Below are 23839 nucleotides of genomic sequence, written 5' to 3'. Positions count from 1 at the left end.
AGGAGGCGAGAACCAGCTTGTCAATATAAATGATATTTAATGAGAACTTAAACCAAAAGCATACACAAACACACACGACGGACATGCCCGTAATTCTCTCTCTCTTGAACCATCGTCACCGTCCGCCTTTATTCCTCGCGCGCCTCATCAGGCCGATTGGAGACCGGGCGCACGATATTCCGACCGGCCCCGCCCCCCTCCACTCCACACCAGCCAAAGGTGGCTAGCTGGTCTACTTCTCTGGCGATGCTGGTTAGGCTTTTCTGTTTTGCTGGTTTTAGAGGGGTTTGGGGCTGGGAGACAAGCCGAACATCCAGACAATTGAGCTAAACACCAGCTCAGCTAGGCTGGGAGACCAGCTGAAGACTAGCTAGACCAGACTTGGAAACCAGCTAAACCAGCTTAAAACAAATAAGAACAGCAAACCACCTAAGGCTGGTTCAAGTTTGTTTTAATAGGAAGATGCTGTGATGCAATTTATTTGGCCAACATGTAATCCCTAACCATATGATCAGTATTCAATCCTACTATTGTCAGTGTCGCTCTCAACATTGACATTGAAGTAAGTTAAAGATAAGGGGACACAAATTTGTTCCACTCCATTTTTATATGCATACAATGGACTATTTGTGAAGTTGCCAAAGAACATTCAATCTCGTTTGGAAAATTACATATTCATGATGAAAATAACAGCACTGGATGCATTGCGTATTTTCTGTAATTGCTTCCCTTTGCTAGTGTGGGCCTCATTGAAAGGCACTGTCCACTGTTTACAAGCTTCAGAATATTCCATTTTTGCCAGGTGCTCTTGCTAAGCCAACACCTGTGAAGGGAATATTGTGTGACTGTCGTAAATGCAGTTACTGCCAAACACTGAACAGGACTGCATGAGATGTGCTTCATTAGCTTTTCCTTTCAGCTATTTTTTTTTTCTGGTTTTCCCTGTGCGCTTAAGGGAGAAAAATAGCACTTGTATATTTGGCGAACCCCTCCAGGAGGAGGAGTATGTGCAATCCAAGAACACGGGTGTGAACTCCTTTTTTTTGTCTTAGTGAGTGTGTGCATGCCATGTGCCTGCCTGTGTTTGACTGTGACTAGTCCTACTGTACCTTCTAGAGAGACACTGCAGTTGCACAAAGAGACCCTTGTCGTGAGGTGTCACAGAGCAGAATGCATCAGACACCATATTAAATGACCACTAAGCATAGAGGAAGTCAAAAGAGGGGTGAGGACATGCCAGGGAGCCACCAAAGAGGTTTTTGACAATGTCCAAAACAGATGGTTGGGAATGGGGAAACAAGGTCAGAGAACAACAAACACACTCTCTCCGCTCCTTTCTTCACTACATTCAATACGATTGAGCATCATCTGATGTTTCTCTCTCTTTTTAATTAAAATGGATGCTTTGGAATAGGAGCTTCATTGTTTTCCCCAAAAGGTGCTTGAGGGGGGAAGTAGAGATAAAAGAATGGCTTTGTGTCTGGTTGCCGAATGAACGGAACCACTGTGTTGACTGTTCAGAACAAGACCAATCAAAGATAACCTGTGTTTGAATAATAAAAGCTACACTGATGTTTCAATGACATGTATCTACACAGAGGTTTGATAACTTGTGGTAACATGACCTTGGGGTGGTCCCATTGGTGTTATTGTGGTTTTCAGGTTGCCACAATACATGCAGACACTCTTACATGTTTCGCAGCTCTATCTGCAGTAATCAAACGCTCTCTTGGTCCTTTATGGGGCGATTTGCAGGGTGCATTCACAATACTGTTTCAGTCAATCACGATAATGGAAACTCGTTAGGTGGTTCATTTAGTGTGCTTACTAGCCCTTCTTTCAATGTTTTACATTAGACACAGCAAGAGCCTTTACAAATATGAGCTGAAGAGACCATAGGTAATCACTAATGGCAAAATTAATGCAGTAAGTGATTGTACACCATTTATCCTAGTTCATGTCAAGCCAGCGAGCTTGATGTTTTGTTATGTATATACTCCAATCCTAGCATCTAATACTAAATTATAAAGAAGTTACCTGTAATACAACATTTTATTTTTTAGGTCAACCTCAAAATGTTTTGTCAGTAAGATGTTTTATACATTAAACATGTACAGCTGCAGAACAAAGGTTACTGTAGGGACATAGAGGGGGTGTAAGGCTATCCTGTTGTCCTCTTACCATGGAGGGCATTGCACAGGGCTTGCCTTTTTTTCTGACTGACAAGAAAATGTCAGGCAATTTCAGCCATGTTGCCTTGATGTTGTCACTCAGCTGCAATGTAAGGGTCAGCTCTTTGTGGGAGTTGGGTTCAGGCCCTGGTCCTTCCTCTTGCAGCTGTGCAGAGGGCTGTTGCTGATATGCTCAAACTGGTCTAATGAACTATTAGGAGAATTGCAGATAGGCCAGCTGGACAGACAAAGCACAGTACATTAGACTGGCTCAGAGCCCAATGCACTTATGTTACTGACAAACACAAAACACATATTTGAAATAACACATCAGTGATTAAGAGCCAGCTAAAATTATGTTTATTTTGAAGACATGGGAAATGAATGCATATAATAAAAAAAACATATTTTACAGAATAACATCAGTGATCATTTGAGTATGGTTGGGCAAATCCCAAATACAAAGGTGATAGCTGCCTTCTGCACTACCATATGTCTAATAATTATTTTGATAAGCATGCTACAGATGTTCTCTTTCTCTCTTGTTATCTGTTTTCCCTTCTTTCACTCTTTCTCTCCTTTAAGTAATTACGAATTTGTGATCAGTTTTCATAGTGATTTTTGATCATTTTGTTTCATGTGTAATGTAATGTGTTGCCATGCATATTTGATCATGTATCGTGTAATATGTAATCTTTTGTATGTATTCATCTGTCTGATGTCAGTTAGTTGCATGCAATTTGTCTTTTTTGCCACTTATTTTCAATAAATTATCTTTTTAGACTGAGAAGAAAGTTTGGAGTTCTGAACATTGGAGTATGTTTTTATAGTTTGAGAAAAATGGTGCAACATAGCCCAATTTCATGTATTTAAAAGATAATGGGTTAATATTCTGCCCCATTCTCATCTTATTTTTTATTTTTTTGTATTGACAGTGTGGACCAGTTCTGGATTTCTAACTCTTCTGCACCCATGCTGGACAAGAGGAGGGCTGCCCTCTCTACTGTGAGAGGGAGTTTGCAACCAGCAAAACAGAAAAGCCTAACCAGCATCGCCAGAGAAGTAGACCAGCTAGCCACCTTTGGCTGGTTTAAGCTGGGAGCTTTTTTCCAGCAAAGCTGTTCTTTTTTAACTATATGCTATACTGACACTATACAAACCTCAAACACTCATGTATAACCCATAAACCAATGTGCCACGACAATTAGTATTTGCCAGTGATTTCATGCAATAACCCAGAGTATAAATGCATCTGTATTTGTGGAGCTTGGACACGTGGCTTTCACTTCCCAACACGTCACGCTGGTTGGCCAGGACATCCGACTCGGCTACACAATTCAGTTCACCAGGCCCGCATACTCAACTACCACGACGACTGGCTCATCTTAACCCACTCTTGAGAACTACTGTGCACCTACAGGGACCAGGTGCTCAGGCACCTCAGACGTCTAGGGCTTCAGGTCAACTGGGAAAAGAGCAAGCTCGCCCCGGTTCAGAGTATCTCTTTTCTCAGCATGGAGTTAGACTCAGTCTCAATGACAGCGCACCTCAACAACAAGCGTGTGCAGTCGTGCTGAAATGCCCCGCCTTGTTCAAACTAGGCACAGCGGTTCCTCTAAAACAATTCCAGAGGCTCCTAGGGCATATGGCATCCTCCGCGGTGGTCGCGCCACTGGGGTTGATGCATATGAAATCGCTTCAGCACTGGCTTCAGACTCGAGTCCCGAGATGGGCATGGTGCCGCGGCACGTACTGTGTGTTAATCACCCCCTCCTGCCGCCAAACTTTCAACCCTTGGACAGACCTCTGTTTTTTGTGGACAGGAGTCCCCAACAGCAGGTTTCCCAACGCGTTCTAGTCACCACAGATGCCTCCTGGACGAGGCCCTGGTTGGCACATTGTCACTGCGCGCCACTCATATCCTGGGCAACCTAAACACGGCAGCTGATGCGCTGTCACGACAGGGCACGCTCAGCGGAGAGTGGAGGCTCCACCCCCAGATGGTCCAGCTGATTTGTGACCGGTTCGGCAAAGCACAGGTAGACCTGTTCACTTCTCAAGAGACCTCCCACTGTCCGCTCTGGTACTCCCTAGCGGAGGCTCCCCTTGAGACAGACTCGCTGGCACACAGCTGGCCCCAGGGGCTGCACAAGTACGCATTTCCTCCATTGAGCCTACTTGCACAGGTGCTGTCCAAGGTCAGTGAGGACTAGGAACAAGTCACTCTAGTGGCCCCCTAGTGGCCCACGTGGACTTGGTTCTCGGATCTCATGCTCCTCGCGACAGCCCCTCCTTGGCTAATTCCTCTGAGGAAGGACCTTCTTTCTCTGGCATTCGCCTTCGAGCCGCTAGAATCAGTCGAGCTCAGAGCCCTCTCCTTGAAGACGGCCCTCTTGATCGCGCTCTCAAGAGGTTTGGTGACCTGCAAGCATTCTCTGTCAGCGACACTTGCCTGGAGTTCAGTCCAGCAGATGCCCATGTCGTCCTAAGACCTCGACCGGGCTATGTGCCCAAGGTTCCTACGGCCCCCTCTAGGGACCAGGTAGTGAACCTGCAAGCGCTGCCCCGGGAGGAGGCAGACCCAGCCTTATTGTTGCTGTGTACGGTGCGTGCTTTGTGTACCTATGTGGACAGCACGCAGAGCATAAGATGTTCTGAGCAGCTCTTTGTCTGCTTTGGTGGACAGCAGAAAGGGAACGCTGTCTCCAAACAGAGGCTAACCCACTGGGACGTTGACGCCATCGCTTTCGCCTTTCACACCCAGGCCATGCCCGCCCCTTGTGGGTTTGAGCACACTCGACGAGAAGTGTGGCATCCTCGTGGGCACTGGCCAACGGCACCTCCCTAGCAGACATCTGCAGAGCGGCGTGTTGGGCAACACCCAATACATTTATACGATTTTACAATCTCAGGGTTGAGTCAGTTTCGTCCCGTGTTCTCTCAGGTCCGAGCACGTAGAGCTCGGGAATACGGAACGTCTGACCGGGTGTTCTGCTTGCACATAGCGCCCACTGTACGGTCCCCCTACCGGCGGACGCACGTCTCCCTTGGGCAGTCCCCTCCGACCCCGGTCGCTGTGTTTGTAGCAACTCCTCCCTCGCAGCATGTAGGTTCTTCCACCATGCCACTTCCACATGTGGCCAGAAAACCTGTGTGATGTATTTGCCACTATCTGTCTGTCTGTCATCTATCTATCTATCTGTCTGTCTGTCTGTCTGTCCGTCCGTCCGTCCGTCCGTCCGTCCGTCCGTCCGTCCGTCCGTCTGTTTGTTTGACTGTCTGTCTACTATAACTGTCTGTCTGTCTATCCTAGATGAGTAAGCAAAACAAATTAATTAAGCTTTCTGACTGAATAAAAGCTAGCAAACCTCTAGGAGCATTGGCAACCATATTTCCAATGGCACGGGTACAGTTGTAACACAGTGTCGATCACCTTGCATGTTTGCCCGATTTTCTCCATGATCTCACATCCAAGGATGTCCGAAAATACATTAATTGAAAGTAGACACTTATACACAATAATTACAACAAGCAAAGTTTCCTTTCATGGTCATTCAGAAGTAAAGATTTATTCACAATAAAAGATAAATAAGAAAATGAAAAAAAAAAAAAGCTGATGTTCTTTAATAATTAAAAACATAAAGCAGTCAAGGATCGTTGCACGCATATTTTCTCTCTGAAAGTGAGAGCGTAAGAACGTTTTGCTGTCAATCTGCTGCTGGTGGGATGTATGGTTAGGGAGCGGAGCTTAAATCTCAGCGTGGGCGTGGTTTCCGCTAAACTCTGGGTTAGGTTGATTTACTATCGATCATTGGGAAAAGACTGGTCTAGATTTCCTTGTGGCGGAGAAATCTGATGTGTATGCAACATGAATCGGGCGATCGCGGAGAACAGATTCATTTTAGCACGTTAAAACATTTATTTCGGTAAATGTTAAAACATATATATTCGCCATGTACTAAAGGAAAACAAATTAGATCGTGTTATTCTCCCGAGCTCCAGGAAGTAGTGTTTTGGATCAGACTTGCCAAAATCGTTACCTTGTTTCTCTTTTGCTTTATAGGGCGGTTTGTGTTACCTAAAAGTAGTCACGTCTTTATAGAGTTACGCATCCCAGAAAGGATCGGGAGTGAAGTCGGGAGAAGCGAGGCCCGATCTCTTAACCCTTGGAGTTATCTTGAGTCTCGCTGGATGGATGGATGGGTATGGGGACAGCAGGATCTTACTACCCCGGGTCTGAGAGCCTCATCTCTCCAGTACTATATCTACTGGTGCTGTCCACCCTCTCTTCTCTCTCACACATAGGTAATGTTTTTCACACTTATTTGACTTTATATGTTTTATTTATTTATAAAAAAAAACAAACAAAACAAAAAAACAGATATAATACACTTAGGAGTAGCGTTTTGCATTCGAATGGTGTATAATTCTCTCCTGTGTAAGTAATAAATAAGATTCACGTAGCCTATGTTATTAAGACAACATAGGTAAATATTCAGGAATGTCCTTATTGAAAAAGAGTGTCTTGTTTTGATTTATTTTTGTCACAGTGTCGACTTAGGCAGTGCCCTTCATCCCCTTTCTTTCTTTCTTTCTTTCTTTCTTTCTTTCTATCTTTCTTTCTTTCTTTCCCAAGATACGTAATTAATTGATCAACGGGTCGCTCTTGCGCTTCTCTGGATTGGTTGCTTTTCAAAAGAAATTAAATATTTATATGTGCACTATAAAGCAATAATGGATTATTAAAAATAAGTCTCAGGGAAATGTATCATTTTAAATCTCGGCCAGCAGGAACTAATCTTTCTCTTAACTCTTGAAAAAATTATTTTATTAGCAGATTGTTATTTGTACCTTGCTTCTGTTTTTGTAAGTGCAGACAGCATGTTGTCACATTTTTGGGGGTGGGAGAAATCATAGTGATAATTGGTTAAATTAATATGAATCTATTCCTATCTTCTTTTTTTACCCAAAATCATCAAATAAAGGTTTTTCTTGAATGATTTTTGTCGAAATTGGGCTGGCTTCTGAGTAGGAGACTGTGAATACTACACATTTGGTGCCCTGTTTTCATTTGACACCATGTCAAGTGCTCCACTTTCGGTGTCCTGGCCATAGACTGTATTAATGCCATTGTAAATTAAGAGGATAAGGATTGCTGCTGGGTGTCCATTTAGCAGTCATACATTCATAATTCATTAAACATGGACACTGGACAGTCAGACGTTACACAATTTTTTTTTCAATTAAATAATTCTTCAATTAAATTATTTAAACAACTCAACCAATGTAAATGTGTCTTTATTTTGATGTTTCAAACAGTTTCTGGAAGAATTTAGAATAAACAAAAGGACCCACAAAGCAACACACAATTTATTATCATTAAGTATGAAATGCCCTCACTGTGACCATTCTAAGTGTCACTTTCATGCTCTTAAATGTATAACGTAAGCCTTCAGTGCTTTTTAAGGTGCACATCATTGTTTGTTTTGCATTTATTCAGGGAATAATGTTGAAATAGTGAGCTTAAGATGTCTTTGAAACATAAAAACACTTTTAAAACGATGTAATTGTTATTTTATACAATGCCATATCATGGTATCATTGCTGTCCTTTGATTTCTGTATGTGGCTGTATCATCTCTTAATTGTTTTAGTTTCAAATATACTTCTACTTCTTGGTAATATTTGCTTAAAATCTTGGCAAAAGAGAGAAAGAGGAGCAGATGTGCTTTCTCTCTCTCTCTCTCTCTCTCTCTCTCTCTCTCTCTCTCTCTCTCTCTCTTTCTGTCTTTTGTCATGTCAGTAATAGTGCTTTATGGTTTCAGGATTGGAAGCTTTTACAGACTAACCTGGAAATGGTGCCTTTTTAGACTTGTTTAATAGACACTTTGGTGTTTAACTGTTGTAAATCTTACTATAGTACTTAACTTACCAAAATAACCACACAATGTTAGATATTTTTAAAGCAGTTGTGATTTATCAAGGGGAATTACTGCTGGAAAAAAATGCTTTTCACAATTAGAAAATAAGCAGTTAAATGCTGAACAAACCAACCATATTAAACGAGATTACAAAGTTCAGTGCAGGACTGTATTGCCCCAGCCCCCCCAGATCTTAACATAGACTCATGGAGAAGGCGTGGGCCTGTTGACCTCCTTGCCCTGGCCAAATTCCACATCTTGAAATTTCACTCCGCACACACTCTTTGGGCCCCTCCACAGCTGAGAATGGCTGCTTAAATGGCCAGCCACCCTGAGAAAATATTTCCAACGACTTAATAGCAACAAGGGTGTGCACTGTGTTCTAAATGAGATGCTTCACCCCAACAGTAGGAACATAGAATTTAACTGAGCCTGTGAAACAAACAAGTTTTCATCCATTCTGTTTTACTGTGAGATCGGTTTTATGATCTTGACAAGAATAGTACGTATGCCAAAAGGTGCTATTTTTATATTCTAAATGTATATATATATACACTACACGTAAAAATATACATTTATGTTTTTGGATATTAAAGCAATTTTAGGCTTTATTTTGCTGCCTCAAATCCCTTTAATATGATCCAAAGACTTCTGCCATTTGTATATTCAGCCACATCAGTTTGTCCTCAGAACCAATAAATGAGATGTTTCAGGGTTTAGCAATGTTATTTGTCAGGGTCCTGGGACATTCTAACAGAAAGTGTGATAGTTTTATTTATTTTTTCCTTTGCCAGTAGTAGCTTAGGATCTGCTGCCCCCAACCGGGGTCTAAGACATTCCTCGCAAGTGTTTTGCACAAAGACTGCTGTCAGCAGGGTTTAAGGAAAAGCAATCAACTCTTTTTTTCTTCTTTACCTGCTCTTTTAAAAGGCTTTTTGCTGTAGAGTATGACTGAATTAAATTACATTGGGTCACTCACAGCAGGTTTGAAAGAGGATTGTTAGATGACGAGCTAATTGTGTTTCAGCAAGCAACCAGCAAAAACAACATGTGTCCAAGATTGCTATTAATTGGATTATGGAAGGGTGGCAAATTGTCCTTTTTGTTTATACACTGAAAGTGCATGAATGTGCAGTCCATTTCTACAGCAATTTACAGTCAGATTACACCCAACTCCTCATTGCAACATCATTTCAGAAGAAAAAAAAACAGCCCGCCTTGTCCAACACATCATGCCATGCTGGTTCGTGAATTTGATGGGTGGTGAGGTCCCATGTGACCAGTGGGCCTTCATGAAAGCCTCTCTGTTTCTCTCTGATATGGGACGTTACCTACCTAATATGGTTACTTTTGCAGCATGCCCTTTGTCATGTTACACCCTTGCCCATTTACACTATGCAGGTTTGTTTTCAATCAAAGTTAAAGTCTTTTATTTGTCACAAATGTGTTAATCATTTGTGACAGACAGATGGATAGATAGATAGATAGATAGATAGATAGATAGATTATATATTAACAAACTTATGTGGTATATACTTTAGTGCAAATGAGCAATGTGGTAGTTTTTGACCTTCAATATTACCTCATGTGGATCTGCTTTAAGCATCTGTTCAGACTATAAATGGGAATGTGCTGGAGAGATGGCTTTGTCTTACATGCCTTGCCAAGAATTTTAGTTTTTTTGTTCTGGTACAGATGTCACTGGAGCTTTGCCTGATAAAACACAGCGGGAGGTGGATGGGAGTGGGGGACTGCCTCTTTCTTCTCCTCTCCAACCAAAGTCTTTATAGCACAACATCGACATAGCTTCAGCTAGGCTACCGTATTGTCTTACAACATGTTACTGAAACATAATCTAGCACGTGCTTTGTCATGCATCCTTCTCCTCCTCCTCCTCATCCAGCAGTGACTGGAATGCAGTGGTGATGGGCCGATCCGCTACAACAGCACTCTGTGCAGCAGCGTGTCATCTGATAATCAAAACAGATGCATTTGAATCCGCTGCAGTCTGAGTTATTGGCGTGGCAGGCAGAAATGGGTGGCTTAGTCTGTGTAAGATATCAGAGAGTCATCATAAGAGTGTTAATGGAGAGGCTGCATCTTATATCAGATTAGGAGGGCCTCTCTCTGAGCTAATGCAATTGGGCCGCACTCAAAAGTGAGGCATTAAGACTCTGAGCGATGTAGTGTGGAGGCTGTTGTCCTTTTCTGGGAGATGTTGTTTTGGATTATGCTATGTCATTGGTGGATAATTGAGGGAGGTTCATGCCTAGCATGTGAGCATCACATAAAGACTTTGGCATACAGTGGGGTCCATAAGTCTGAGCCCACACAGAAAATCTCAGATTCAGAATCTAATTTAAACCTGGAACCTTAAAAAAAAAATTTAAATAAGAAACACTATGAATATCTAATATGTATGCATCTGCACTTTTTCTAGGTCACTCATGAAATCAGCAGATTTGTGACATATAAACATTTTAAAAATAAAAATGTAACTAATAAGAGAAATACCAAATAGAAGTATTTTCACTTGTGATCTCAGATTTTTGGTTCCTACTGTATATTCTAGGAACCAAAATGATGACATGTAGAAGACAAGTGTGTATAAAACCACAACGTAGAATTTATAGAAACCATTTGATTCAATGAAAAGTCTTTAGTCTTAAATGTTAACCTTTGACCACACCCTAATGATGCCTTGGTACTTTTAGGATGTCATGTACCTTGCATGCCATAGCTCCTTTGTACTTACAAACATGTGTGCTGGCTTTGTATGGATAGCGCTGCTGCCAGAAAAGCCTCTTGTGTTTTTCTCATTTGAAGTGCCATTTTATTTGATTTTATTGCAGCCATAAACATTCTACTTTGTAGATAACAGGAGATTTCATGTGCTTATTGAGCCGACTGTTCATGTTTCTAGACCATAATGCAAAACTTCTCACCTTGTGGAAAATTACTGTCAACTAGCACTAACCTTGTTACGGTTAAGATGTTAAAACTAGATGATAGTGACAAAAATATATGCTAGAAACAATACAAATATGTTTTCTAATTGTGCTGTGATGTCATTTCTGACACAAAAAATTGTGAGCCTTTTGTACCTTTATGGAGCTTTTATCAAGCTGTACTGAGTTCCATAAGACTTCAAACGAAACAGCTCTCTGAAATGACAATTGTTAAAAATTTCTGTCCTTGCTTAGGTGAGAGCCAGGTGCAAACTCCACAGTGCCGAATTCAGAAGTGCACAACTGACTTTGTCTCGCTCACTTCCCATCTCAACCCTTCGCTGGATGGCTTTGATACTGAATTCTGCAAGGCGCTGCGAGCCTACTCTGCCTGCACCCAGCGTACCTCCAAAAGCTGCAGGGGCAACCTGGTCTTCCACTCTGCTGTGCTGGGCATCAGTGATCTCATGAGCCAGAGGAACTGCTCTAAGGATGGGCCCACATCATCAACCCATCCTGTCATCCCTATTGAACCATGCAACTACCACAGCCGTCACCACAACCAAGCGTTGCTGCCTGGGATGGGGACTGGGGTTCTAGAACACCCACAGCCAACCTACCTGTTCTGTGGTCTGTTTGGGGACCCCCATCTTAGGACTTTCAAAGACCATTTCCAGACCTGTAAGGTTGAAGGGGCATGGCCTCTCATTGATAACAATTACCTGTCAGTACAGGTCACAAATATTCCGGTGGTGCATGGATCCAGTGCCACAGCAACTAATAAGGTAAGTGATTATTTTTTGTAGTAAAATAAGTTGTTTTGTGTTGCTCTTTTGAAATAAATGTATGAGTTTGTCTTGTTTGTGTAGGTTAATTATGTCAAAAATATAATTTTATTCTAAAATTGTTTTGAAAAGAGTGTGGGGTCCCACTTTTTATTAGGTGTCTTTACTGTAATGTTGTTACATTAAAATGTACGTGTTGTGTACATAAGTGGTGTTACACTGTATATTTAACATAGTTACTGTAATATGTTATTTATCTATATTATCTGTGTAATTATAGGGGTGTCACAATCCATTGATATGCATCGATCAATTAACCAACAATCTGATGTCATCGATGCAATAAGTAAAGATTAATGTATATATTTAGGGCCCGAGCACCAATGGTGCAAGGACCCTATTGTTCTTCTAGGCATTTATTATTATTATTAGGGCCCGAACACCGATGGTGCGAGGACCCTATTGTTCTTCTAGGCATTTATTATTATTATTAGGGCCCGAACACCGATGGTGCGAGGACCCTATTGTTCTTCTAGGCATTTATTATTATTATTAGGGCCCGAACACCGATGGTGCGAGGACCCTATTGTTCTTCTAGGCATTTATTATTATTATTAGGGCCCGAACACCGATGGTGCGAGGACCCTATTGTTCTTCTAAGCATTTATTATTATTATTAGGGCCCGAACACCGATGGTGCGAGGACCCTATTGTTCTTCTAGGCATTTATTATTATTATTAGGGCCCGAACACCGATGGTGCGAGGACCCTATTGTTCTTCTAGGCATTTATTATTATTATTAGGGCCCGAACACCGATGGTGCGAGGACCCTATTGTTCTTCTAGGCATTTATTATTATTATTATTAGGGCCCGAGCACCGATGGTGCGAGTACACTATTGTTCTTCTAGGAGTTTATTTTTGTTTTTTCAAATGAATTGCATTTTTGGGGGCCTAAACATACTCGAAAACTCATGAAGCAAAAGGGCTCAATAGCACCACCTACAAACTTTCAACGATGTGCGCTTTATGCTACATTGCACCTAAATGTACGAAAATTGGTAAACATGTGTAACATGCCAATACTTACAAAAAAGTCTCTTGGACTCATGCCCTCAACTCAATATTAAGTCAGTCATTTATATTTTTCTCTTTAATTTTTGGTCAGTTTTTGCCATTTCCAGGCCTCGTACTTTAACGAACTCCTCCTAGAGATTTCATCAGATCTACTTCATATTTGGTTATTCTAATCTGAAACGGCATAAACATGCTCAAAAACTAATGAAACTTTGCACACATCTCAAAAGTGGGGAAAATTTACATCTGATACTGGTTTTAGAATTAATTCTGGCAAAATGGCTCGATAGCGCCACCTACACAATTTCAACGAAGCAGCCCTCAAGCTATGTTTCATCTACACGTAAGAAAATCGTTAGGCATATGTAACATGTCACCATGTACAAAAAAGTCTCTTATAACCATATCCTAATCCCAACAGAAAGTCAGCCATTGTTATTTTTTTCTTACATTTTTGCTCAGTTTTGCCATTTCCAGGCCTCGTATTTTAACAAACTCCTCCTAGAGATTAAATCAGATCAACATCATATACGGTCAGGCTAATCTAAAGGCCTTGGTGATGCTAAATTGCTAGTTTTCTTTGAACGGCGTGTCCTTGGCGGCCTGACTAAGTTTGATGTTTCGCCATGAAACAGGAAGTTGTTATAACTCAAACATGAAATGTCCAATCTGCTCCAAACTTCACGTGTTGTATAACAGTCCCGGCCTGAACACTTCTATATAACAATATTTAGTTATAGTCATAGCGCCACCTACTGGCAACAGGAAATTACATGTTTTACACTGTGATACACTCTAAACAACATTTAAGTGCTAAAAAATGCTAAAAGAAATTTGAGTGACATTCCTCTAGCACAGATGCCCCAATTTGCACCAGTGTGTTAGGGCCCGTTCATCACTGCTTGCAGCTTTAATTTTAAGATGCACCTTTATTTTAACCCTCAAATGCCAGCCACATCTGTAAATATTTCCGTCATTCGATGCAACTACCTTATGATATTCATCTCGCTTTAGAAGCCATTAAAGTGTGTCATTAAATTGGGCATACTTCAATATGGTGGCGTATGCAACATATTTGAATTGTTCATGAGAATTTTCAATTTTCAAGCACTGTTGAGCAATTCAACCAGGTCAAATGGCCAAAGTGCCCTGATATTCTGAACAGTGCTGATGAGGGAAAGAGAAAACACCTGCACTGTTGTACTAACATTAATTACAAGACTTTTCACTTGTACACATCAACACCATTACCTTTATTAATCACAGTAAACTGTAATAGAATATCAGTTTGGAAATATGCTGCCTGGGTGATGCTTTAGTCCCACAATTCAGCAACCTTGAGTGCGCAAGCTCCCTCTCCACTGCATAAAGATGCCGGTTTTCTGAAAACACTGGCAGGTATGTTGGAGTTTGCGATGGGTTTAATTGTCCTATAGTGTTCACATGAAACTTACGCCACAAGTTTTCAAATGTTTCACGCACTTTCAAACATGGTCAAGTAGTAAATTGGAGTAGAAAAAATGTGTGTCTGCAGTGGGCGAAATGTTGGCATGACTAGTGCAGAATAATCTTTTATCATTATTTCTTTAAAAAATAAATGTGATTCGTATTTTAAAATGGTTTTGACCACCAAATCAAAATCTTTGGGTGTAACAAACATGTAAACACATTAAAATATTACTAAAATCAAATTATTAAATTACTAAAGTAAAATAAAGTTGTGTTATGTCAGTATTTAGTTTGCTGAGATAAACCTTGGTACTGAGACTATTTAGTATAGACGGGCCACTTCTATTAAAACGAATGGGAGAAATTGGAACGCCCAACAGTCAACGGATGTTGAAAGGAAGATGTTTAAAAAACATCTGCTGTTTATTTTGACATCTTTATGAAAAGACACATATTGTTCCTGTTGTGTAACCCAGAGTAAAATTCTTGATAGTTTTGACCAAAAAATTCACTATATTGTAAAAATTTCATATAAAGAATGTATTATAAAACTTTTTACTTAATGGTTACACCACATGACAATTTTTTTTTGAAAATGTAAAAAGGTTTTTAAAACATTTATGAAACCAAATTGGACAAATATTACATTTCTGAGAATATGATGTGTTTTAAACTAGATTTTTTTAACTTTTTCTTATTTACATTTTTGGTGTTTATTTTGATTTTACAAATCAACCACTGTGTATATGTGTTTCATATAGCCTGCATAAAATATCTTCTGTTACAAGTTTGTCTTTTTGTGGTTTGACAGCTTGAATGAGAAATGGCATAAAAAACCATTTCTAATTGTTAAATTTGCACATTTGTTTCATACATTAACCTCCAAACTCATCAATGTCACTTTGTTAATTCTCGAAGTACAAAAACTGCCATCTGCACCAGATCGACACGTCCTTCAGTGTCACCCACTTGTTGTCTGCCAAAGCTATTGTTGGCTAATGTTAATACATCTATGCTCAATGCCGATAATGCCGTTCCATGATCGATGTATCAATACTTTATGACATTCCTAATTTGTAATAGTATATAAAATAATATCATATGTATTATAAAGTATACTATAACACTACAATACTGTTTAGCGCACTGTAAAGTGGGATATAGTGGGTCATTTGTTCCTAGACATACTTCATAATGGTGTATTTTCATAATTGATGTGAAATATGTAATTGCCAACAGTGTCACCAAACAGAATTGCAAAAATAAATATGATTTGATCTGCCATTAGTTGATCAAACAGATAGTTTCGCCTCAAACTTAAACCATTAACTGAGTCAATGTTTCTGTGTCTTGCTGTTCAGGGTGCTCACACAAATAGAGCAATGTTTTTATAATGCCACAGGGCCATAATGTTTAACTTTTCAGAGGAATCTTTAATACAATTTGTAGTTGGTTCTAAATTTAAGCTGGGATAGGAGAAATCATGTTTACGTTTAAAAATTGCACACATCAGCTTTTATTTATGGTAGAAACACTTAATTAATGATGCATGACATAATTTCACAGCTTTCCACAATAATTTTCATCTAAGTGCTCTTAATGAGTACTGTGATATGTCTATATTCATGACTATATGGAAAATATTATCAGTATGAGGTGCCGACAACAGATAAGACCAATAAAGACCAATAATTTTTAACTTTGACCAAGTATTCACAGGTGCAAGTGAAACAAAGCAAACACATTCAGTCTTATGACTAACACTTGTGACCAAACATGTCTGTGAAATTCTAATATCATTAATGACTGAATATAGCCTGAACTCTGGTGTGACCCATAAAAATGTGGCTTTGAAAGAAGCCTCTGTCCTCATTTTTCCAAGTGTGGGGCTGCAAGACCTCACTCATAGTCAAATTCACACACACACATACTCAATCAATTTCTTACACAGAGCCATTTCAAACACGCTGGTGCAGAATACTGACAGCATGTTTACAGATCTTTTTTTATGTGAAATAGCTACGCTCAAATAGAGCAGAGTAAGCTTTTAGACCTTACAGCCATAGGAGTACACTCATCAGATAGATCTTGTTGTTTTTGTCAAGTATCAACAGTTAAGCTCAACATAAGACAGGTGTGGGATCTCTATCCTAAATTTGGTTGCTGATGCTAATTAGATCTCATTTGACTCCCTGACCCTGAAGGTGTGACCCATTAATAAACATTTGTAAGTAATTATTAGCACATACTGCTTAACTGAGACCTTTTTAGCTGCCTCACCTTATGGCCAACTAGTTATCATTTTAATCCTTGTCCTGTACACAAAGCCGCTAATGTAATGCCACACTTCTTGTTAGCCCATGTTTCTGTTTCCCACGAGTCTTAGAGTTTTGCAGCATATAAACTGTATGCTTGGTACATTTTATGGTTAACACTAGCAGTAGGGGTGTCATGGGTGTGGGGAAACAGTACCCAAAAGCAGAGGGAAAGTTCAATGGGAAATTATTCACAACCCAAACAGTTTTGTTTTCAAACTTAAAGCAAGCCCAGGTGTCAAACTCCTCACCCGAGACACGGGCAGAGATTGAGGAATCCCCCTCAACATGCACTGGGCACTGAACTGACGAGGGCAGCAGCAAACGAGAACATATGGTACTCCATTTCTGAAACTAAACCGCGACCAGCTCCAACTGCATGAGAGAGCACAGTTACCACACATAGTAACAGTTACAAAGACAACGGCAAACACACTTACACCACATTTACACCACATTGATCTGACATCGGACATGACACACGCGGGGGTTTAAATAAGAGAAACAAACGCGGGTCGCTCGCAGCTGAAGGTTATAATGATCAGCGTTCCCATGGAAACGCTGATTCAGCATGCCAGCTACACCTGAAACACATAAGGGCAAAGTGTAAACACTCTCTGACAAAACAAGGGACTAGGATGCCATGGTCCTCCACAGGGTTAACACACAGCCTGACAGGGTGCCATGACTGTGACATCACCGGAGGGCACACAAAACATAAACATGAACCACAAGACAGACAAGGGAGGATAATGTTATGATCCTCGTCTGACAAAACCGAAACTGACCGATTGACAGAACCATGACATCACCTGAGAGTGCACGGTGGTGAGGTGTACACGGTGGTCCAAACAGATGGAGTTAATTAACAGAGGTTCGGGAGGAGTATGTTAATTTTAATCTGACAAATCACAGCCAACGAGCAGGAGTATATAAGCCACTGCTTACCTGCTTACTGTGACAACTGTCCTGACATCCCACCTCCATCCCATCTCCACCTATTCTCTAGATTCATTATCTAAATAAGTAAAGTCTGGGGTCTGGGTGGTGTGATCAGGTCTCGAGTAGATTCTCGAGCTCCAGTATTACTGCTTCAACACAAGATTACATTAACATACAAACTACTGAACCGGACCTGTTCGTACACACAAAGGGGGAACACAAAACCCAAAGGCAGGCCGATACTGCCAACTATAAGTAAGCTTTTTAGGTTGATTACAATGTGACCGGTGTTGTGTTTGAGCCTCCCGACCAGCCTGACAACCAGCAAAATTGGCCCAAATGGGTCATGAGTTTGGGGCAAGACTCTCTGTTTGTTTAACTAATGCAGATGGGTGAAGTGTTCAGGAAACCTGTTGAAAATAAGTCAGTAATTATTTTCAGTTCCATTTTGTGACATTAGTGATGTAGAAATCACACACTTTACATTTAACGGGTTTTTAGTTTGACCCAAGTAAATGCGTTTAATTTTGAGCATGCAGTGTTGTGCTACCTAACATGAGAAGCTTTGAGGAAGCATTAAAGTGAATGTGAGTTACTTTGACATAAATTAATACTGTTTCACACCGTACGTGAAAGCAGCACATATTTATTGTAAAAAGGTTACAGCTTTCGCACTGCCAGCGCAAACTGGAGCATTACCAGAAACATACACCAGTCAAATTTTGCCTCTGATACTATTTTTGTCATGCGTAGCGGGCTCAATTCTGCAAAAAACTTATTGAAAATGCACTATTTATGAACACAACCCAAAATAGGCTTTTCCTTAATGGAAAATCCAACTTAAGCTGGTAGCTGTGTTTTAGAACATGGTTGCTGGTTTTTAGCTGGTCATGAGCTGGTACAAGCTGGTCTTTAGCTGGTCCAAGCTGGTCATTAGCTGTCCCAAGCTGGGAGACCATCTTAGACAAGCTACCAGCTTGTCATACCAGTTGATGGTGGTCAAGCCAGTTTTTGGAACATGGTAGCTTGTCGATCAACTTGGACCAACTCCTGACCTGCTTGGACCAGCTAAGGCCAGCTTGGACCAGCTACTATGTTCCAAAACATATCTACCTGCTTAAGCTGGATTTTCCAGCAGGGAATTATAAAGCAAGATAAAATACTGGAGTGAACTACTCACCCATTGTTTGAAAAATTACGTCTGTCAGGCTTGATGTAAGAACACAAGCAGTGACTAGCACACAAACAGCACTTTCTATTGTTGTTCTCGTCTAGCATCCAGTCGATTTAAGCAGTTTATAGCTACACTTTGGTGTTTGCATTCCATTCAGCGTAGGTTAATTTACATTTGGATGTAAATGTGTATCCCCTCCTCATGTAAATGTAAGCGCAGTGTAGTTCTAGCGGGAAGACTAGCAGCTGTACATAATCGCACCATTAGCTAACCAATCACATGTAAGCCAATGCCTTATAATTCTGCTCTCAATCTATCACATTGCTGTTTCAGTGTGTTAACACGCAGCCTCCACCACTCCACCGCCACCAGTTGAGTCCCATTCTGCACGGGGGTAGGCAACTCACCCCTGCCTCCTCTCTCCGGCAGGATCTGATGGTTCAGAGTACAACAACTTTGGAGTGCCAGACGGGGCTTACGCCAAAGAGAGACATTACATTCCTGTTTTATATTCATCAAATAAACGTAATCTAAAATTTTACTCAAATATGCGAGTCTTCCTGATAGTAATTAAATTACACTACGATCAAGTTTGTTATAATTCTCAATGGCCAACACTCGTTAAACATTTTATTTTTCATATCTAGGAAAAAACTATTAGGGGGCTTTGGGCAAAAATGCCACTGAATTGACAAAAATGTCAAAATATGGGTGTGGAAAATGACCTGGCAATGAGTTCTTGTATATAATCTACAGTAGTTCTGTTTTTGAGTTCCTGTATGTAATCTAAAGTATTTCTGTTTTCAGTGGACAAGTGAACATTTTTACTGAACATTATTTTTTGCACGCTACCCATCCTGCAGGTGCTCCTTATTCCAAATCAGGAGGAATCCCATTATTTTAGTTTAATATGTTAACTTAATAAAACTGAAGTAGATCTACTCACTGTTTTACTATCAGGGTTGGGAGGGTTACTTCTGAAATGTATTCCACTACAGATTACAGAATACATGCTGTAAAATGTCATTTATAATGTATTCCGTTAGATTACTCAAGGTCAGTAACGTATTATAAATACTTTGGATTACTTCTTCAGCACTGGCAGATTTTTTTCACTTGTTTTGACTATAAAAACTCTGTCAGTTCAGTAAGACTAAATACACATGTTAAAAATACATTCTCTGAAAAACCTAATTATCTTATGCAGTGTTGTTTCTAAAACAAGATCAATCAAATATTTTTATATTTTTTACAGGTAAACAATAATAATAAAAATTATTATCAAGAATATGATTTTTGCCCTAATGAACAAGGTCTTACTAGAAAAAAGAAATTATGATCCAACCTTCATTTCTAGTAAATTTTTTTATTTGTATCCCCTTTTCTCCCAATTTGGAATGCCCAATTCCCACTACATAATATGTCCTTGTGGTGGCATGGTTACTCACCTCAATCCGGGTGGTGGAGGACAAGTTGTCTCAGCTTCTGAGACAGTCAATCCACGCATCGTACCACATGGCTCACTGTGCATGACACAGCGGAAACACACGGCATGTGGATTTCATTCTGTTCGAAATGTTGCTGTTGTTTTTAAATAAATAAAAGGGAATAGTAAAAGAGTGTTCAGATCTACTTCAGTTTTATTTCATTGCTTTTTGCTTTGATCCTGAACCTGTTGTAGAAGTATTGGATGTGCATGCATTTCCCGCTTATGTTAACTTAATAGGCAAAAATATTTTGAAATACATGGATGAGAGAAAAAAGTGAACCTGGAATGTGTTATCACAATGCACATTATGCCATGTAGAGATCAGGCAATTATGCATTTATTGAAACATGACTGTTGACATTGTAACTGAAATATTTCTAAATTAATCAATATTGAATCTATAACCAAAATTGAAATATAACTTAATCTAAATCCTTTCAAAGTCTGACACCGAGGTATTTTATAAGGTTAGAAAAAATTCCCTGTATTAAGGTAAAAAATTCCCCATATCAATTCTAGGGGGCAAATGTTGCCCATTAATGGAAATGTTAATTTCTGAAGTAACCCATAATTCACGTTATTTTCTGTATATAGCTGCAGCTTTTACGCAGCAAAAACTGTCAGTGTGAAGGTACAATGCTCCTTATGCCCTAGTTGTAGTTGTGGTGTAAAACAGGCCTTAGAAATATTGAGAATTAATGCAACAAAAGATTCCCTTAAATTGCCAGTATTGAAATGTAACTCTTCTCTCTGTACTTCTGTTAAGATCACAATCATCTTCAAACCATACCAAGAATGCACGGACCAGAAGGTCTACCAGGCTGTTACAGACGACCTGCCAGCTGCCTTCGTGGACGGCACCATAAGTGGGGGCGATAGCGAGACCCGTAGCATCTGGATCCTGGAGAAGACACCTGGCAGGCATGTAGAGATCTACGGCGTGTACATAGGGGTCACCATCATTGTACGTCAGCAGGGCCGTTATCTGACGCTAGCTGTGCACATGCCAGAGGAGCTTGCCATGGCCTTTGATGAGACACAGGACCTGCAGCTATGCATGAATGGTTGCCCTACATCAGAGCGCATCGACCAAGAGGGACAACTTCAGCTGCCCATGCTGGGTCTCCAGCAGGCTGGCTTTCAGCCGCAAGCCAGGGTCGAAGCCCCGAGAGGTGTCTTCACCCTTGAAAGCGCCTCAAGGAAGTGCAGGGAACAGCTGGAGGTTAAAGACATCTATTTCCATTCATGTGTGTTTGACCTGCTCACCACAGGGGATGCAAATTTCACCACTGCTGCCTACAATGCCCTCAAAGACATGGAAACATTGCACCCCAAGAGGGAGAGCTGGCGTATTTTTCCCAGCTCAGCTGCTGGGCTGAGGCCATTTCCATTGCTCCTACATGTACTGCTAATAGGCTTTCTCATCACTGTGCTTTTATAATGTGTGCTGTGTTTTGATGACTGTTAAAAACATTACTTAAGGAGCTGAAGACAAGACTGTACAAAATCGTAAGGGTACTCTGTATATACTGTCTGTACAGAGATGTTAGAATACAAACCTTCGTTAGACTGTACATTTTGTGTAAATTATGTTTTCAAGAGAGCTGAATATTGTGGATTTTTCATGTTTTTGTCCTCAGGAGAGGAAATCTTAATGGAAGCACTTTATTTATATTTTATTTTTTTGCAACTAGAAAACAGTGTTCCATGGAACCAGTGCTTAATGATCTTCGTTAGCGAATCTTCTTGGCACATCCGATGATTTTTCTTGATTCATTTCTCTAGGTCCCTTTACAAATGGTACTTATCTCACCAACTTACTCTGTAGAACTGTGTTAAACGTTTTTATGATGTGGCTGGCATGATGATTGTGTAATAGAGGTTCAAAGAAGGATCATATTGATTAGACATTCACTTTATCTGTTTGTGCATTATAATTCTTAGTTCTAGTACTCAGTGCTGTTGAGAAGAGTTTATCAGCAAAAACAAAGTGAAGAATTCAGGCAAACACAGCAGACGTAGGATGACGTGCACTTAAAATTGAAAAGTTAACCTTTTGGATTTGTTCTAGCCATTGCCAAGCCCAGCACTACATTTTATAAATGACAATCAGAACTTTTGTTTGGTACAAAATCTACCTAATGTATGAATGGCAATCCTTTAGAGTGCGTTTTAGAGACAATTTTTATGACTCGTATTAAAAGTTTCAGCCCTTTCCGATTAATTTCATAGTAAGTGGCTCTAACCGAATGAACTGGAAAATGGATATTGCATAAGTGCTAAAGTGGGCTATGATTCATTTCCTAGTCGCTCTAACGGACTTGCGGCATCCTTTAGAATGGTTCCTCATAAGATTATTAATTACCTTTGTCCCTTTACCAAACAAATATTGACTATATGTTAAAAGTGTTAAGTTCCCTCGCATCCTTGTATTATCCTTGGCCAAAGATATGAGGCATTGCTGGCAGAAATGCACCACACATATCAAATTGAATTGCAAGTCAGTGACATAATTTATCTCACTTGACTGGTGTTAGCCTATTTGCAGTGGATTCAGCAGAAATGATAAGTGTTAAATTGAACATTTTTGTATATCTTATTAGACCTCCTCAAAGAGCATCTTTTATGTTATTTTGTCACACAGAAGAGCAACTTGAGCCACAGTTCCTTTGTTAAAATTATGCTGAATACACATCACCTTTGATTTTATTTAGAGAAGTTCAATGCAAATGAAGGAAATGCAGAAACTCTTTAAGTCTCAATTTGCTTTGAGTGTAGTATTTGGTCTGATGTACATTAATAACATTGATTATTCATTTGGTCAAATTTAATCATATACTTTCTGGGCAATTACTCTAACTGCCATACTGACCAACTACTTTGGATACCCATGCCAACACTTCTAATATGCATGTTCCTTTACAAGACTTGCTACTGTAGAGATGTCATTGTTTTTTTTTATTTGCAACTACTGCCAGTGCTGAAGAGCTGCTACAATACTGTGACAAGTGTAATAGATTGTATTTGGAACACTGGGAGTTTCACAGGCAGTGACTGACCGGATCCTTGTCAGGATTATTTGATTGGCGCAATGGCCTGAATCCATGTACAGTGGAAATTATTATTATTATTTTTTGTTTTTTAGATTTCAGAACAAAGCGTCAGAGTGCAATTAACTGCAAAGGAAAGACTTCATCCTGGGTTTTTGCTTTTCACATTTTATCTTGTGATCTCTTTTGTTTGTTGTGAACATTTTTTACATTTTTTTGGTGGAGAGTGACTGCTCAATGTTTATACTTAAATTATTTATGAAATATAGTGTCTTGTTAGAGAAGTCAAGCTCCATACTCTTGCTGTTGAAAAAAGTTTGAGATGTGATTGTACTACCACCTAGTGGGTCACCATTGTTACATCAGTGTTTTAGTATAGTACGGATGCTATTTAAAAAAAAAAAAAAATGAAGAAAAACAATTGTGTTATTTAAAACAATAAATGAAAATAAAAACCTAAACGCCTCCTGGATTTGTTTATCATAATTGTCATAATAGCATTGTTTGTAATGTGATTAC

General features: G+C 39.9%; 1 protein-coding gene across 1 annotated transcript; it reads left to right on the top strand.

The window, feature by feature from the left end:
• Positions 1-5999: 5999 nt before the first annotated feature.
• On the top strand, positions 6000-23770 carry LOC127639943 (repulsive guidance molecule B-like). The gene is made up of 3 exons (XM_052122295.1): positions 6000-6476; positions 11295-11824; positions 21037-23770. Exons 1-3 carry the CDS (start codon positions 6371-6373, stop codon positions 21709-21711), a joined length of 1311 nt encoding a protein of 436 aa, XP_051978255.1. The 5' UTR covers positions 6000-6370; the 3' UTR covers positions 21712-23770.
• Positions 23771-23839: the final 69 nt, after the last annotated feature.

Source organism: Xyrauchen texanus, chromosome 4 (genome assembly GCF_025860055.1).
Source record: "Xyrauchen texanus isolate HMW12.3.18 chromosome 4, RBS_HiC_50CHRs, whole genome shotgun sequence".
NCBI classification, from domain to species: domain Eukaryota; kingdom Metazoa; phylum Chordata; class Actinopteri; order Cypriniformes; family Catostomidae; genus Xyrauchen; species Xyrauchen texanus.
Note: the sequence above shows the minus strand (reverse complement) of the source record. Positions and strands in the feature narration are given on the sequence as shown.

Coding starts and splice junctions, on each gene's coding strand:
- LOC127639943 (XM_052122295.1), top strand. CDS start 6,371: ATGGGTATGGGGACAGCAGGATCTTACTACCCCGGGTCTGAGAGCCTC. Junction 6,477..11,294: donor CTCTTCTCTCTCACACATAG/GTAATGTTTTTC, acceptor GTCCTTGCTTAG/GTGAGAGCCAGGTGCAAACT. Junction 11,825..21,036: donor GTGCCACAGCAACTAATAAG/GTAAGTGATTAT, acceptor ACTTCTGTTAAG/ATCACAATCATCTTCAAACC.